Source organism: Aspergillus steynii (assembly GCF_002849105.1).
Source record: "Aspergillus steynii IBT 23096 chromosome Unknown P170scaffold_9, whole genome shotgun sequence".
Classification (NCBI taxonomy): Eukaryota; Fungi; Ascomycota; class Eurotiomycetes; order Eurotiales; family Aspergillaceae; genus Aspergillus; species Aspergillus steynii.
This window is the reverse complement of record NW_020194406.1, coordinates 83,887-100,307: the sequence shown is the minus strand read 5'-3', so window position 1 is coordinate 100,307 and position 16,421 is coordinate 83,887. Positions and strand designations below refer to the sequence as shown.

Here is a 16,421-nt window from a genome sequence, read left to right as displayed (position 1 = left end):
AGGGCGAGCAGTGAACAGAACTAGCAAAACTGGGAGACCAAAAACGCTGGCGACGAGGGCTCGCGGTCAACTTCCGGCCTTGGCGGGCTTGGCACTCGTTATCTGATTCGATCGATCGATTAGATTAGATAGACATTCCATACACTACCTATACTCTTCGAGAGCCACCACGCAATGCATCCCCGCCGAATACGAGGCCTCGGCTTGACGGCAGAAAGGCTTGTTAAAAGCCGTTGGCCCGCCTTATGGTGATGAGCCACGTGCTTTTATGCTTCTTCGGTTGCGTTCGTCCTGTGGGAACCTATACTGTCTAGCTGATGATGGCAATCAATCCAGATAGAGGAAAAGAGATCGGGGTGTCGATTGATCAACCTCACGAGGTGACTATGGACAGTTCCAACAACGATGGCCTTCAACAGTGTCTTTCTCCGAGAAAGGATGTGGAGCGAGCGCCCGACGCGGACAGCCTACAGGCTAGTGTTCAGCGTGCAGATATACTGCGCAACACCTGGAGCAAGCAAGGCTTGATCATAGCTTTTGTGGGGTACGATTGCACTCTTACTTGTGAAATATACATCGGATCGCTGACTTCACTTTTGTTAGACTCTTCTTAGCTACTCTTGCTATCAACTTTGGTGATTATGCCACCCAGGTTTATGTTCCCTATACCACCAGCGCCTTCAAACAGCATTCCGCCATGGGCGCTGCTCGAGTAGTCATGAACATCACGCGTATATCGGCCTATCCAATTATTGCAAAGCTCGGTGATGTATGATATCCGGTACCACATCTCCGGTGGTCGCTAACGTGTCCCAGGTTTTCGGTCGAGCCGAGATGTTTATTCTTTCAATCTTCGCCTCTGTGCTTGGATATGTAATCTATGCGGCCTGCCAAGATATTCCTCAATACATTGTACTCATGACCAGACCCCTGAATGTATCACGCTAACGAATGTAGGCAGCGGGAATATTCGAGGCCATCGGTTCTACTGGCTACGCCCTCACGCAGCAGGTTTTCGTTGCTGACGTTACCAACCTGATCAACCGTGGTATCTGGTCGACACTCCCAGATTCATTAACGACCATTCCCACGTTATATCTCGGAACGATAGTTGCCCAGCGCATCTTGGATCATTCTACCTGGCGCTGGGGATGGGGCATGTGGGCAATTATTCTTCCAATTTGTTCGGTGCCCTTGATTGCGACCATGCTGATTTACCAGCACCGTGCGTCAATCAAAATGTCCAACTCTCCAAGACCTGAGCCCGCAGTCTCAAATCCATTATGGAAGCAAACCTTTGATCTTCTCTGGGTTCAACTTGACCTGCCTGGAGGAATCCTTCTTGTTGCCGGTCTATCTCTTCTTCTTATCCCGCTATCCCTTACCGGTGCCAATAACAGCAACGCCTGGCATAAGGGATCGTTCATCGCCATGGTTGTTCTTGGTATTATCCTCCTGATCGCCTTCTTCGTATGGGATGCATGGTTTGCCAAAAAGCCTTTTGTCCCGTACCGGATGATTAACAATCGCACGGTCGCAGCAGCATGCATTCTCGGCGCACTTGACTTCTTTCATTACTCTGTGTTCTCGGTCTTTTTCACCAGCTATCTCCAAGTTGCAGGGCATTTCAGTGCTGGTCACGCAACCAGAATCGAGTAAGTCTCTTGATAGTATAGTAAACTGAATTGGGATCGATAGTCTGATAAAAGAAAAACAGCAACTCTCTACGCGTCGCCTTCCAGGTATCCGGCATATTCGTGGCCTTCTTCATGAAATACTCAAAACGCTCTCAGATATGGGTTTTTAGTGGCGTTCCTCTCTGTGTACTAGGCATGGGCGTCTTGCTATACCTGGTGGACATGGGCAACGGAAAGGCAGGTAACGAAGCAGCCTTTGTGACGGCCAAAGCATTGATCGGTATCGGTCGTGGATTCTACCAGACGGCTTCTCAGGTGTCGGTACAAGCGGTTGTTACCAGGCAAGAGGTTTCCGTCGTAACAGCGGTCTTCTTTGCTTCGATGAGCGTTGGAGGGGCCATTGGGACTAGGTTCGTATCCGTCCTTTCTTTTCTGATAGACTATCTCTTCTAACAGATAGGTGATATACAGTGTGGCTGGCGCAATATGGCGCAGTACCCTTCCGTCGAAGCTCCAAACCTATCTCCCCGACGATGCCAAGTCGCAAGCAAAGGCCATCTTCGGGTCCATTAAAGTGGCACAGAAGTATCCGCTTGGAAGTCCAATTCGAGACGCTGTCGACCGCAGCTATCGCGAGTCTCAGAGGCTGTTGGGTATTGCTGGGTTGGCTGCTTTGGCGCCCATGTTGATTGTGATGTTCTTTTTGAAGAATGTGAAGTTGGATGAGAGACTGGGGGCTGAGGATGGGGAGGGCGAAGGTCCAACGGAAGGCCATAGGGCTGAGAGATGATGGTATTCCAGGCACAAATGGACTTGGGTATCGTAATTTGATTGAACGTGGTCAATTGAGCTTGTGGCGTCAACATATATATATATGAAACCTGCAGTCGGTTGAGTGGATGTGGCAAAAAAGAAAAAAGAAAAAGAAAAAAAGAAAGAAAGAACGATCATATACTTGAAGGTCAGATTTTCTGAGGAGCAGAAAATAACGCAGCTATACTTCCGTTGTCTGCAATCATATACTAGAAATTATTTTGTATAAAGCCCACTAAAATAAGACATGCATACTTTTCCTATCTATTCCTTAAACCTAGGCAAAAGCTATACTCTGTTCAGCTTACCACCAATCCTCATCGGATGGGTTATCTACTATAAATCAGAAAGCATGTTCCAGTGGGAAAATCGCAAAGGGCAAGAAACAAGCTGTCGCACACGGGCAAAAGGATCCAGTCTACCATCTCACTGCACGATCTCAACTCCACTCGCCTTCCCTTTGTCAGTATCTTCGCCTTCCATGCGCTCATCAAACACCGCACTGATCTCCTCGAGCGTCATGTTCTTCGTCTCGGGAAACAAGAACCAGATCACCACCGCCTCTACAAGGCACCACAATGCCGTGATCAAATAAAAGGCCCAGCTGGACCAATCCATCGCGTAAGGGATAACATGCGTATTGAAGAAAGCCGCTAGATAGCAGATGCCGTTGTAGGAGGCTAGGCCGTTGGCGCGTAGGGAGTAGGATAGGACTTCGATGGGATAAAGATACGATAGGGGGGTCCAAACGAGGGAGTAGCAGCCATAGAAAAGAAAGATGAGCACGATCTGGCCTGCGGAGCCACCTGGGGATGGGTTTGTTGAGAATACTTTCGTCATGATAGCGACTGCAATTAGGAGGAGGGACATTCCGATTGTTGAGATAACTGTAGTGCCGGGTTAGTTTGATGAGATACCAAGGGAGGAAGGTATGTCAAAGGTATTATTACGAAATGATGGTCGTCGGCCGAGTTTATCGACGTAAAAGCTACCCACTATGGCGCAAACGAGGTTGTATATGCTCAATCCAATGTTGATAGCTAGCTGTGTTTGGACTGAGGTAATTCCAGAACCGGTGAGGACACTGCCAAAGTAGTAGGTAATGATATTGTTCCCGGATATTTGGCAGAAGACTAGCAGTCAATGAATGTCAGTATGTGGACAATTTAAATTATTACGTTGCTATAAAAGGCAAAGTTGGATGAACAAACCAGCCACAAGGACCACGATCAAGAGGCGTCTCCTATTCGATGTGGTCGACACCAGTGCCTTGAAGTCTGTCTTCTGTACAGATTTCTCATATCGCAATGTCTCCTGAATCTCTTCATACTCGACGCTCACGATTGGTGCCGACGGATCTCCAGCTCCATGGTACTTCACCAGAACTGCGCGGGCCTCCTCGTATCGGTCCTTGTAAATCAACCACCGAGGACTCTCGGGAATGAAAGGAAGTGGAAGAAGGCAGCAAATAGAGGGCAGAAACTGGAGCAGAGATGGACATCTCCAGGTCCAGGTATTATCAATATACTGAGTGCCGTAGGTAATCGCTGCCGCCATGACGCTGCCCACGTACCAAGCAGCACCACATATACTGGTGAGCATGACTCGGTGGCGAGGATGAGCAGTCTCAGAAATATAGGCCGGGGCAGCAGTGGCGCAAGTGGTGATTGACATGCCAACAATTAGGCGACCGATGCAAAACATTGCCTCGTGCACTGCGGCGGCTTGGATGGCTGCACCGGACATCGCCAGAAGGGAAGTCAAGGCAATTCCCCATTTCCGTCCCCAGCGGTCAGACCACCATCCTGCGAAGACCGTTGCAATCACACTGCCGAGAAAGACGATAGCAACGTTGAGAGATGTGGTGGCTGTAGTCAATTGGAAATATTCTGTGTACGATGGAAGGATTTGGAGGCCATTCTGCATCAATTGTTAGAATCAAGTCAACGTCCTGTATTTCTGAGAGGAGATAAGTGAGATACCATCATGGAAGCATCATATCCCTGCGTTGCGGACGTGAACGTCGCGATAAAACAAAGCATAAACACCAAGAATTTCCCATCCTTGTTCAATTTGTCAGATCCTTCTTGATCCATAGTTTCGACTGTGTTCGCAGGAAAGTTGGGGTGGCTGCATACCCCTGCCACTCATCACACGTTATTGGACTCTATTTAAGTACAATCGCCAGGTCGGGGAATTCCACTTCGTAGAACTCAATAGCGGGGTACCATACTTGTTTTATTCGATAATACAGATAGGGAACAGGGATTTAAATGGCCAATGCTATGCCGATAGACAAGAAATCTGGCGGGAGGAGCACTAACGGTGCCTGTCTCAAAGCTAGTGCCCAATATGGTATGGCGATGTCGTTGGTGACTTATAGAACGATGAATCATTGGCTGTGTTCATCCCCGAAGCGTAGGATGCAGGCATGATCCTGTAGGACCCCCACGCCAAATCCTACGCTCATCGATTACCGATATTTTGCCGATGGTTGTTGAAAGTCTACATCGGCCTAGGAGGCATAAAGGCCGGAGGTGCTCACTCCCCATGAAGAATGAACCCTTTCCAGCGGATGCTTCAACAAGACAGCGATACACGATGGCTCCATCTAAAAATGTTAAAGAGCTTCTTGATCAATTGATCTTGGAGGAGAAAGTCTCTCTCGTATCCGGAGCAGATGGCTGGCAAACCCACGAAATCCCACGCTTGGGAATAGGCTCTCTGAAGGTCACTAAATTCCATCAAGCAAGATTTAGAGGAACGAATCGCTGACAGATGAAGACAACCGATGGCCCAGCTGGTGCGCGCGGGAAACTGTCAGTTGGAGGATCAAAAGCAATATTTCTCCCGGCGCCAGTAGCCCAGGCTGCGACGTGGTCGAAAACCGACGTCCGAGCGATCGGTCGCGTCCTGATGATGGAGGTACAATCTAAAGCAGCCCAGATTGTGTTGGCACCCACAATGTGTTGTATTCGCAATCCACTCGGTGGCCGCAATTTCGAGTCTTTTTCCGAAGATCCGTTTCTCAGTGGCACACTGGCGATCGAATACGTCGCTGGAGTACAGGAAACGGGGACGGTCGCGGCCACGGCGAAGCATTTGTAGGTGCGATCCTAAATCCTTAATTACTATTCGATCTGACTGGGAATAAGCGTGGCAAATGAGCAAGAATTCGAGCGGTTCACGGTTAATGCTCAAATCAGCGAAAAAGCCCTCCGCGAAATCTATCTCCGCCCATTTGAAATGCTGATCAAAGGACCTAATCCACCGGGGTGTATAATGACATCCTACAACTCAATCAATGGGTTGCACGCAGACATGAATTCGAAAATCATCCAGCACACATTAAGAGATGAGTGGCAGTATAAAGGCCTCGTTATGAGCGATTGGGGTGGCACAAATTCTACGGCAGAGAGTCTGATCGCAGGCTGTGATCTAGAAATGCCGGGTCCTTCAGAGCGAAGGGGAAGTAAATTGCTGGAGGCCCTCGAGAAAGACAATAGTGGGAAATTGGAAGCAGCTCTGGAGCTCTCCTGCGAACGGATTATCTCCTTGCTGGGGACGATGAACCTTTTAGGGCTTTCCGAGTCAGCTGCCGTGGAAAGCAGATATGGAGAGGAAAAGTCCTCCACCGCCTCTACTGACATCCAGACTGTACGCGATGTAGTCGGCAACGGCCTCGTGCTTTTAAAGAATTCAAACAATATCTTACCCCTTTCCTCGGAGAAGGTCGCAGGCAAAAGAGTTGCCTTCATAGGCCCGAACGGGCAGGTCGGTGCAGCGGGTGGTGGCGGCTCAGCAAGTATGAATCCCCAGTACCAGAGTCACCCCATGGAGGCTTTTAAGCAGCGTGCTGTCGAGCTTGGGGTTGACATTGACGTGCAATATGCAATCGGCTGCCATAATTACAGATGGCTTCCTCTCGTGTCAAAATCCCAATGGCGTGTTGGCGGGGAAGACGGGGTTTTAAGGTTGGACTTTTTTGATGCTCCTGGGTGTGCAGGGCGTCTGATTGAAACTCAATATCGCGACAATTCGCAAATGGATCTCTTTGATACGGCACCTGCAATGCTTCAAGGCAGTATCCGACCATACTCCTTCCGGATGTCCTCGACTGTGACCCCTCGCACTACGGGCAGACACTCGTTTGGGGTCACAAGCATCGGGAATTCGCGCCTGTTCATCAACGGGGCACTTTTGATTGACAACTATGACTGGACAGAGCCGGGAGAAATGTTCTATTCCTTCGGAAGCGCGGAGGTATGCCATTCCATAGACATGGTGGCCAATCAAACGTATGAGGTCATTCTTGAGTCGTCATCCAAGACGACAAATGATCCATCCCCGGAAGAGTCTTCCACAAATGTTTTTGGAATTCAGCCGTCTGTCAGACTCGGATTTCTCGAGGAAGTGCCAGATAATTTGGTTTCTGATGCCTTGCAGCTGGCCAAGAGAAGCGACTTCACTGTCGCCGTTATCGGACTGAACGAGGAATGGGAAAGTGAAGGTTTTGATCGGCAAACGATGCAGCTACCAGGATCACAGAACGAGCTAATTCAGACCCTTCTGACTGGGATGACACAACCCTCTAGCCTGATAATTGTCAACCAATCCGGCTCGCCCGTGGAAATGCCGTGGAGCGATGATGCCGGAACGATTCTCCAGGCTTGGTATGGCGGTCAAGAGGCTGGCAATGCGCTTGCGGATGTTCTATTGGGGCAAAAGAGCCCTTGCGGACGACTCCCCATGACTTGGCCCCGGAGATACGAGGATCTCCCATTCTCCGCTGACGCAGAATCCTGGCCGGGCGTGAACGGCCAGGTGTGTTACAAGGAAGACGTTGAGGTGGGCTATCGCTGGTATCCCAGTCATCGGGTTAAGCCGCAATGGTGGTTGGGAGAGGGGCTTAGTTACACGACATTTTCAATGAAGGGCCCCGCAATCATTCTTCATGAGGCAGGTCTTACGTTTCATGTCGAGGTCGTAAACGACGGCCGAATTGCTGGGCAGGATGTCATTCAAGCATACTCCTGGTTGTTGGGTCGCCCCGAGGCAAGACAGCTAGTAGCTTTCGAAAAATCATCGGTATTAAGCCCAGCCGAGAGTCAGACTATACGACTTCAGATTACATTCAGAGACATGGCGCATTGGAACGAGAGCTGTTGGGTGTTGGGAAAAGGGGCATACATGATAGGCATTTGCGAAAACGCCGGTGGTGCGGTCCGCGTGTCCCATGAATTCACTATTGACGAAGACATGAAATGGATCCCTTGAATTATGTGAACAGAAAAGCAATACTATTCCAATGACTGATCTAAACTTTCTATCTATCCCTTATGCTACATTGCTTACGACCGTTTTCTGCCAGAATGATATAACTAAGCCATAGGAGATTCTCAAATTTGATAAAACAGATCATGTTTAGAAATGTTAGTACTACTAAATTACCTGGTAAAAGCACTCAACATGGGTTGTATGCGAAGCAAGGAAACCAATATAAAATTTCGGTTGATTACTAATAAAGCCTTTCACAACGCAAGCCAGATAAATAGCATACACTCTGGTACTGGCCCCTGAAATCTCATTAAAGCACGAACACAACTAAATCAATAAATCTCGCAAGAAGGTCGAGGCAATAGTGGTGAGTAGTTCCAGTTCCTGACACTCACGGCTGATCCGAGTGAGCTTTGTCAAGGTGTTCCTTCAATTTATCCCTCCTACTGAATGTCTTTGGACATCGTCGCACGCAACATCTGTATGCACCTGGCGATATGTGCAAGCTTCGGATGTGTCGAACTAGATCCATTTCTCGGTTGAAGGGCCGTGGGTAGGTGCATCCTTCCCACTTGCATATAAGCGATCGGTCTTGGTAATCCGAGCTTCAGTACCATATTAGTATCCAGGTATGGCAAGTGGCGGATTGATATCATACCCCTGTTCATCCCATCTGGACGTGGCGCTCAATCCACGCTGATTGTTTCCTTGACCCGTTGACCAGCTATTGTCGCAGTCTATCCTCGATGAGCCACCCATCAAGTTTTCATTTGAAAATTCAATATGTGGACTACTATGTGACGTAAGTAGCTGGGCATTGTACCTAGCTTGTTGCATGCTATTGAGTTGGGGTACTCCGAGCTGCTGATCAGGCCGGTCGGTTCGGAAAGTAGACGAGGGAGATGGCACAGATAGTCTTCTGGAGCCTCCAGGCCTACCTGTCTGGTAGTTTGGCGTTAATTCAAAATTGGTCATGTCGTAGCCAGTGCTTGAATTTAATGAGTTTGTAGTGTTGCTGTAGTTTTGAGGCAGGGACATATAATGCCCACTGGATTCATCCAATATGAAGATTCCCTCACTGTCCGAGGCGGTGGTCGTTGCCCACGACAGATCCGAGGAACCTGTCGCATTTGCCATCATAAAGCACCTACATATAGTTAGTTCCTCCTGACTGGTGATTCTAATTTGTTGTTATCAAGATTGAGGCGGCTGCTTACTTATACAGCCTGATCCAACCAGCTGTTTCCTTTTATTATTGATCAGGAAGAGGTCTAATTTCTTATGAATTCTGTATTCGTTCGATCTCGGTGAAAGACATGGGCAGGTGAATCGGAGGAGCTGACGTTGGCGAAGAAATCATTCAAAGACCGGGAAGGTGTGTAAGGGAATAAATAATCACGAGGCTGAAGTTTGAACCAACTTTCGACTTTTATGATATGACGTCCAGCTTCCTCGGCCACAAGATCTTGGTGCCTGCACTCGCATTCAGTACATGCTTGGTGGCGAATATCACTGTCCAGTCACAACCAGGATCACCCTAGTCAGATCCTGGAGATTAACATTACGCCCCCAAGATCCTAGGCCCGACTTCTCATCTTTGAGCAATCACCTCAGTCGGACTGACATGTCTAGCCCCTATCTTTACCCCTGGTTCCAGGCAGTTAGTGGTCGCCCACAGCTACGTAGGAGGGAAGGCATGGAGTAATCCGACGCGTACGTAGGCCCCTCTCCTGTCACACGATAAAGCATCAACCAATTGGCCATCGAAATAGATTTCCAGACAGACATACATAGCCACCTTCCGAATACGGATGGGTAGGACAGCTCAATGCATGGCCGGCGCATGGTCGTTACTGAGAGAATCAGAGGGTGATCAAGTCTCCGTTCACGCCCGATCAGCTGCAACAATCGACGCGGACTAACTGAGCCCGCTCGATATCCCCAGGACTTAAACAAACCATATTCATTCCTCGTGAAATAATCTAAATATTCTCTGCGCATTAAGCTTTGCAGCATTTCAGTCATATGTATGTATGTGAAAATTCCCTTAATCTAGTCTTGGTCACGGTCTACTTTTGACTCCACGCGATGTTCTATCTCAAGCATACATGTTACAACACACTGTGCTTTTTGATACATTTCAAAATCGCAGTACGGGCTGGTCAAGCGCAAAGTAAAATTGCACGAATAAAGGCCAACAACCGCGGCATATAACTCGATAAGTACCGTAACCGGGGCCTTCTAAATACGCATAACTGTGTGAACGTTACAGCACCGCAGTGAAAGACTTTCAGATACTTAATTACTATATGTTCTTCGTTTGAATGTGTGGTTATGTAAATATAGGTTGTTTTCTTTAGCCATCTTATACAACCCATAGATCCTCCGGATCAGCACCTGGAATTGTCTAGTTGTATACACCAAGAGAGAAATGGGTCTGATCCGTAGGGTAAGAAAAACATGAATCCCGCGTATGCCGATATTGCCGATAATTGATAAATTAAATTTTCGAAACTTTGATTTGAGTCGCTCTAGGCTGCCGTACATCCAGAGCTGTTCAGTCCCTACCATGAGCCTCAACCGTCCCAGTCGCCGTCACAGACAGTGGACACATTTCAGGATACACTACCAACAACGCGGCTGTCTTGATTTACCTGGTGGAGAGACTTTTCTTCTTGCAACCTTTCCTGTTGGGATGGTCGATGAGGCTCTATCTAGGACAGGCACCTTAAAATGGGACACCTTGTCTTGATCGAGCGATTGCGTGGGAGAGCGCAAGGCTGCGGCGCAGTAGTGACACAACATCGGCCGACCCGATACGTCGGCGAATTCGTGAATCAAATAGGACGCCTTCAGCAATTTGGGTTCGCTCGAACTAGGCGAGAATTACGGTTATTATACGGTACATGGGACAGTTGTCGTGGTGTGATTTCTGCTAGTAATGTGCAAAGGGGAAACACCCAGTTAGAACAGGGCAGAAAGAGAGCATAGCCCGTGGGTGCAGTAGACACGCGATGGGGGTGTGGTAGCTGCTGATTTCGTTGTTTATATTTGATGTTTTGGCTTTTCTGTTATTATGGGGTTGGTGTATAGATATGATTTTTGTTTAATTCGGCGAAGCGGCTGCGTAGCTTGCCGTCTCAACAGATGCACTTCGTCGGGTTAAAAGAATTTTATTCATTTATTGAGGACATGGATGTTTCTTCATCCGATGATTTTTGCGAGGGTTTCACAAAGTACGACTAGTCATTGTGGTGTGAGTGGACTAGGCCTGACGAAGACAGCTGAAGTGGCTTCTGCAGTGTCACTTAGCTATTTTAGACACTCATCATTGGTGTATCCATGATCCAGAACTGGTCGACCAGGCTCCCATTTTGCATTGGTTCCTGGGCTCAGCATTCAATGCATTATACATCTGGCAGAAACTTTTCAAATTACTACCTAGTAATGAATGTGCGTCCCAACAGCATCTTCCAAAGAACTCTCATTCGCCGGAGTGAGATATAAAAATAGGATTCTGTACCGTTGTCTCTACCCTACATTGATACGATCACCCTTTTCTGAACTGTGTTATCTTTATATTTGATCAATGCTCTTTAGGCTTTCTTGATCGTGCTGCATATGACCTTAATCTGATACCAAAAAAGGATGTATCTTTTTTTTTTTTTTTTTTTGGCAAGGAAATGCCGGTACTTTTCTTAACTCTGCCCACAAATGAGTGGCCTTAACACTCCTGTTCCGTTAGGCGACCGGGTCTCCCCTATGTACTCTAGTTGACTCCAATATAAAGTGCAGTCTCATCGAGAATGTGAAAGCCTTCAGGCAGTTGCTGAGCAGTACTAAGACTCTCTTGACGCCGCCCAGGTCAGATAGGTACCGATGCTATCAGAAAAAAGCAAAAAAAAAAAAAAAAAAAAAAAAAAAAAAAAAAAAAAAGGGGAGAGAGAGTGAGGGAAGCAAGGAATACTGTACTGTTTCCCAAATTTTATTACTGGATGGAGGCTTCTTGGTTTTTCTTGATTTAACAGTAAATTTCTATATCTATTTCTCAGTTATAATCTGTCTATGTATAAAAATATCTACTCTAATTTCTGAAAGGCTAATTATCGGCGTGCACGCCAGACCGTTAGCAGAAATGCAATCCCCGTCCTCTATTTAGGCTTTTATAACGGGGACAGCGCGTCGGCCCTTATGCAAATCAAGTGCGACCCTTCTTACTTGTGGAGACGCAGCTTGACACGTAAAACCCAAACAATGAAAAAGGTCAACACAATATTGGTGATGCAGAACGCAATGAATACGCCCAGGTCCCTCCATCGTACGGAGAAGTAATAGTGCAGTGACTCTGCAAAATCGTCACCGACAGAGTAGGGGCAGTAGCTGCAGTTCTCCATAGCATGCGGGTTCTCCAGATACCCAGGGTTTCTCTGTAGGTAGTCCTGGGCATACTGTAGACAGGATTTTCCCGACGGGGGACTGAAAATAGCCATATCTTCGGGCGCACAGTGGACCTTGACATCATGCAAGACTGTCGAGACGGCGGGCTCAAAGAAATATGTGAGAGGGTCCGCCCACCACAGCCACGGTTCGTAGAAGCTGTTCAGCGCGCTATGTGGGTTTGCTGCGCCAGAGAACATAAGCAATGTCACCCAAAGTAAGGAGATGGCATAGCCCGACATTGTGTCATTGGGGAATAATGCCGCAGTGAGATAGGTGACACCGAGTCCAAACATTGCAAATAGCAAATACATGAAGTAGACAAACCCTGCGATGCTGGCTGTGCTGGAGAATCCAAATGTCCAGTAGATGCAGAAGAAGATGGTAGTATAGATGCATATATGCCAGGGAATCTCAACTATCCAGATTGCAGAGAGAAGAGCTTTCCAGTCGTAGATTCCGTTGCGTTCTCGAGCTTCAAATATCGACCATTTCTCATGCCAGACAGCCTGCACGTCCGAGGCCATAGCTACAACTACCCAGCTTGAAAGTAGAACACCAAGCATATGGTTTTGCAAGCCGTTCGCTGTGTCCTTGATGTGGAAAAACGTAAAGGAGATGATCAGTTCCATAAAAATGGACTTTGACAGTCTGCTGAAGTTGTATTGTCCGTCCCGCCAGACAGCTGTCCAGTGTCTTTTAGTAAGGGCCACGATCTGGGCTGGCAAGCCCAGGGCGTACTGGCGATTAGAGTCAGGAGCAGGATTGTGGTCTGCGGCATGGCAAGAGGATTGGTTGATCGCCTGTATCTTTCTCTGGAGTGCGGCAGACTCTGGCGACGTGTTCCAGATCTCGGGCCAGTCTTTGCTTCCTTCTCCCTTGTTGACGACGGTAGAGATGATAAACTCGGCTGGATTGTCTTCAAGCTTCATCACTGCACCGTTTCGGGCAAAGTAGTCCGCTACTGTCGAGGCATTGTTGCCAGTCTCTCCAAAATAAACGGTTCGGCCTCCGGGGGCAAGAAGTATGACATGATCAAATAATTCAAAAAGAACACCAGATGGCTGGTGGATTGTGCACACTATCGGAACTCCCTGGGCAGCGATCTTTTGCAAGAAGACCACAATGGAATGGGCCGCTTGGCTGTCAAGACCGGACGTGGGCTATTGAGATGAAACACCAGATATTAGTAAATCGGGTCCAAAGTTTGGACAGGAAAAGGGGGTGTCATTCATACCTCATCGAGGAACAAGAGGGATGACGGTTTCGCAGCGAGTTCCACGGCAATTGTTACGCGCTTTCGTTCCTCCACGTTCAACTGTCCGTCACCAGTCTCGCCAATCAAGGCGTCTGCAATGTTCTCAAGCTCCAACAAACGAATGACCTGTTCGACGTACTCCATCTTCTCGGACTTGGGGACATGTGTGGGTTGTCGTAAATGCGCAGAGAACTGCAAGGCCTCTCGAACAGTTGCCGTCCGCTCATGGATGTCTTGCTGCATACAAAATCCACAAGAACGCGCAAATGAGCTACCGAGGGGCTGTCCATTTAGCAGAATTTCACCCTCTTCTCGCCCCTCGGTCTTTCGACGCGAGAGATTGTCCAGGAGCGTCGTCTTTCCGGCGCCGGATGCACCCATCAGAGCTGTCAATTGGCCAGGCTTCACGTAGCCAGCCACGTTTTTAAGCAACTGTCGTTCTTCCCCTCCTGCGTTGACCCAGTAGCTCAGGTTGTTGAAGGTGAAGCTCACGCTATTCTCTGCTGTTGGGGTTTCGTCCGTTTCTGTGGTCTTCATCTCGCCAGTCCCAATAGTAGAGGCATCTGAGGTGCTGATATTGTTCTCGTTGGGGTCCTTTTTGTCTCTCGACGTCGGTGGCGTGTCGACTATCTGTTTTTCGATGTCATCCGCTTGATCCTGAGTGGCTTCTTCTCCCTGCGAAATGGTTGTGTTGCGCTTGTACACGGGGCCGGTCGCGTTGCCGCTATCACGCGTCATGGTAGTGAGCCCTACGGCACCAATGACTGTATAGAGGAACCAGAAGACCAGTATAATGCCAAAGTCTTGCCATAGATGGCTGCGCGTGGCGCCATACATACCCTTCGCATAGACCGCTCCATCCACAAGAGCAGACCCCTGTTCTGAACCTTGCATCGGGCAGGCCTGGTAACGAATATCATCGTAACCAGGTCCAGAGGGAATCAGCTGCGACTCGGTACAGTGAAGAACGACGTTATAAAACTCGTTTCCCAGCATTGCTTCCACGGCAAAGGGTGTCGGGGTGATTCTTCGTATCCACGATCCCCAGCGATGCATGGAAGGGACCGGAGGCGCGTATCCGGCGTAGACACATGATATTGGGAGCGCACAGCCGGCAAAAAGACGCGCGATGCTGAAGCTGGGAGACCAGGCACCTAGCATGCGGAACATGCTCGAGATGGCCGAGAAGTGCACGAACACGATCAAGAAGAATATGAAGAACTGAGATGCGCTGAGGCTGAGACCGATGATGAAATAGTAGCAAATCGAGAACATGATCGTTTGGATTAGCGCGCATGGTATATCAGCAATAGTCTGAATAACCGCATATGCTGCAGGACTTATAAGCCCGAGATTGTGCTGCTTCAGGAGAATCGCCCGGGAATTCACAGTCTTAACCACCTCGGTCAGAGCAGTCATGCAGAAGTACACGGCGGCAAAAAAGACCGCGCCACTTCTTTCGAACGACCCCGACGCTGTCTTTGGGGCTGCGTAGAACCCGGACCCGGTGATGAGAGCATTGACAATGCACAGAGCTAGGACCGTGAAGAAAGTGTTGCGGTCTCCCCAGAACAGTCTGTAGTACCTCTGGGTACCTATGACGATCTGACCCCATTGTGAAGCGGGCTCAATAGCGTGCTTCAATGCCTGCTTGGAACGGATCTCCGTCGCGCTTTCGCGAAACTCTTTTTGAGGCTCAGGGTTTAATTGGTAATTAGTTGTATACTCTTGGATTTGGATTTGAAGCTGCTCAAAGTGAGAGCTCCGCTGGAAGGCCTTCGCAAGGGAGTCGGCGTCGAGATATAAAGGCCCGTTGTATTCTGGGCTGACCTGTCGCTCGGCTGGCGAGGTAATGGACGTCAGAAACTCTGGGGTAGTCTGTCGCTCGGGGCAATAAAAGCCCAACCCCTGGAAGTACGACTTGGCGCTACTTGCCGGGCCTGAGTAGATCAGACGGCCATCGTACAAGACCACGACTCGGTCGAAGCAGTCTTGATACATGCTCTCGGAGGCCTGATATAATGTCGTCACATTGCTCATACCCGTCGCTACCGACATGCGCTTCAACAGGCGCAAGAAATCCAACGCCGACGAGCTGTCCAGGCCACGAATAGGATTATCCCAACACGCAAGCGCTGGATTGGTAGCCAAAACTTCTGCCAGGGACACGCGGCGTCGCTCTCCACCAGAAACCCCGCGAGTGAAAGAGTCTCCAACAATCGTATTGGCCGTATGTGGGATGCCTAGGGAGACCAGCAAGCGCTTCGTATACTCCTCCGAGAAGGCACCGTCGGGCATCAGACTGTCGGCAGGATGGCGCAATTTAAGCGCAAAATCCATCGTGTACTTCACCGGGAGCGTTGGGAAATGTTGATCATCCTCGGAACAGTAAATGATCTCTGATTTGAGTGCGGCAGGGATATCATCCGCCGACATGCCGGCGTATTGTATATCGCCCTTCACTGCCGCAAATGAATCCCAGCTTTTGGCTACGGTCTTCAAAAGTGTCGTGCAGCCTGAGCCTGGGCGACCGAGGACCAACATAGTTTCACCTGGGGGTACCAGTCCAGTCATGTCTTGAAGGATGTTTCGTCTCGGTCGAGGCTTATTGCCGATCTTCTCTCGTAGCAGTAGGTATGGCGCGCAGACGATATCGGCAAGGATATGAGGTAGGTCATAGACGGTTCGCTGGCCCGCGCTGGATCCCTCAACCGTTACATCTTTGAAGGAAACGCCAATGGCTCGCCCCCGTGTTCGATAGATCGGTAGGTCATCTGATACCGGGGGCGCTGACGTCTTGTCCATCTGGTCGTTGGTTAATTAGCTGAGAACGATCAAACGACCTCAAAACTCCGTGTCGACAAGTTAGAAATTCTCACCTAGTAAGATTCTGGTCTGAATGCCCGGCGGTTGTTTGCGTAATCAGAGTTATCTTAATGGTGTACAAGATTTCTGAGTTCAAGAACAGACCGTTGCGCGAATGTTAAGCCTTATGGGTG

The 16,421-nt window shown here is 48.9% G+C and overlaps 4 protein-coding genes across 4 annotated transcripts; 2 read left to right on the top strand and 2 right to left on the bottom strand.

The window, feature by feature from the left end:
- Window positions 1–386: 386 nt before the first annotated feature.
- P170DRAFT_479892 (siderophore iron transporter mirA) lies at window positions 387–2,427 on the top strand (the record flags this gene model as incomplete). The annotated part of the gene is made up of 6 exons (XM_024853733.1): window positions 387–544; window positions 604–769; window positions 817–912; window positions 958–1,655; window positions 1,718–2,047; window positions 2,109–2,427. 6 exons carry the CDS (start codon window positions 387–389, stop codon window positions 2,425–2,427), a joined length of 1,767 nt encoding a protein of 588 aa, XP_024699422.1.
- A 449-nt stretch (window positions 2,428–2,876) lies between these two features.
- P170DRAFT_416525 (sugar porter family MFS transporter) lies at window positions 2,877–4,492 on the bottom strand (the record flags this gene model as incomplete). Its single annotated transcript, XM_024847125.1, has 4 exons — window positions 2,877–3,337; window positions 3,401–3,583; window positions 3,662–4,370; window positions 4,433–4,492. The coding sequence occupies 4 exons, from the start codon at window positions 4,490–4,492 to the stop codon at window positions 2,877–2,879; spliced, it is 1,413 nt and encodes a 470-aa protein (XP_024699421.1).
- Window positions 4,493–5,051: 559 nt separating this feature from the next.
- Window positions 5,052–7,727, top strand: P170DRAFT_416521 (glycoside hydrolase family 3 protein; the record flags this gene model as incomplete). The annotated part of the gene is made up of 3 exons (XM_024847124.1): window positions 5,052–5,180; window positions 5,235–5,554; window positions 5,606–7,727. The coding sequence occupies 3 exons, from the start codon at window positions 5,052–5,054 to the stop codon at window positions 7,725–7,727; spliced, it is 2,571 nt and encodes an 856-aa protein (XP_024699420.1).
- Window positions 7,728–11,941: 4,214 nt separating this feature from the next.
- Window positions 11,942–16,227, bottom strand: P170DRAFT_430033 (uncharacterized protein; the record flags this gene model as incomplete). The annotated part of the gene is made up of 2 exons (XM_024847923.1): window positions 11,942–13,327; window positions 13,402–16,227. 2 exons carry the CDS (start codon window positions 16,225–16,227, stop codon window positions 11,942–11,944), a joined length of 4,212 nt encoding a protein of 1,403 aa, XP_024699419.1.
- Window positions 16,228–16,421: the final 194 nt, after the last annotated feature.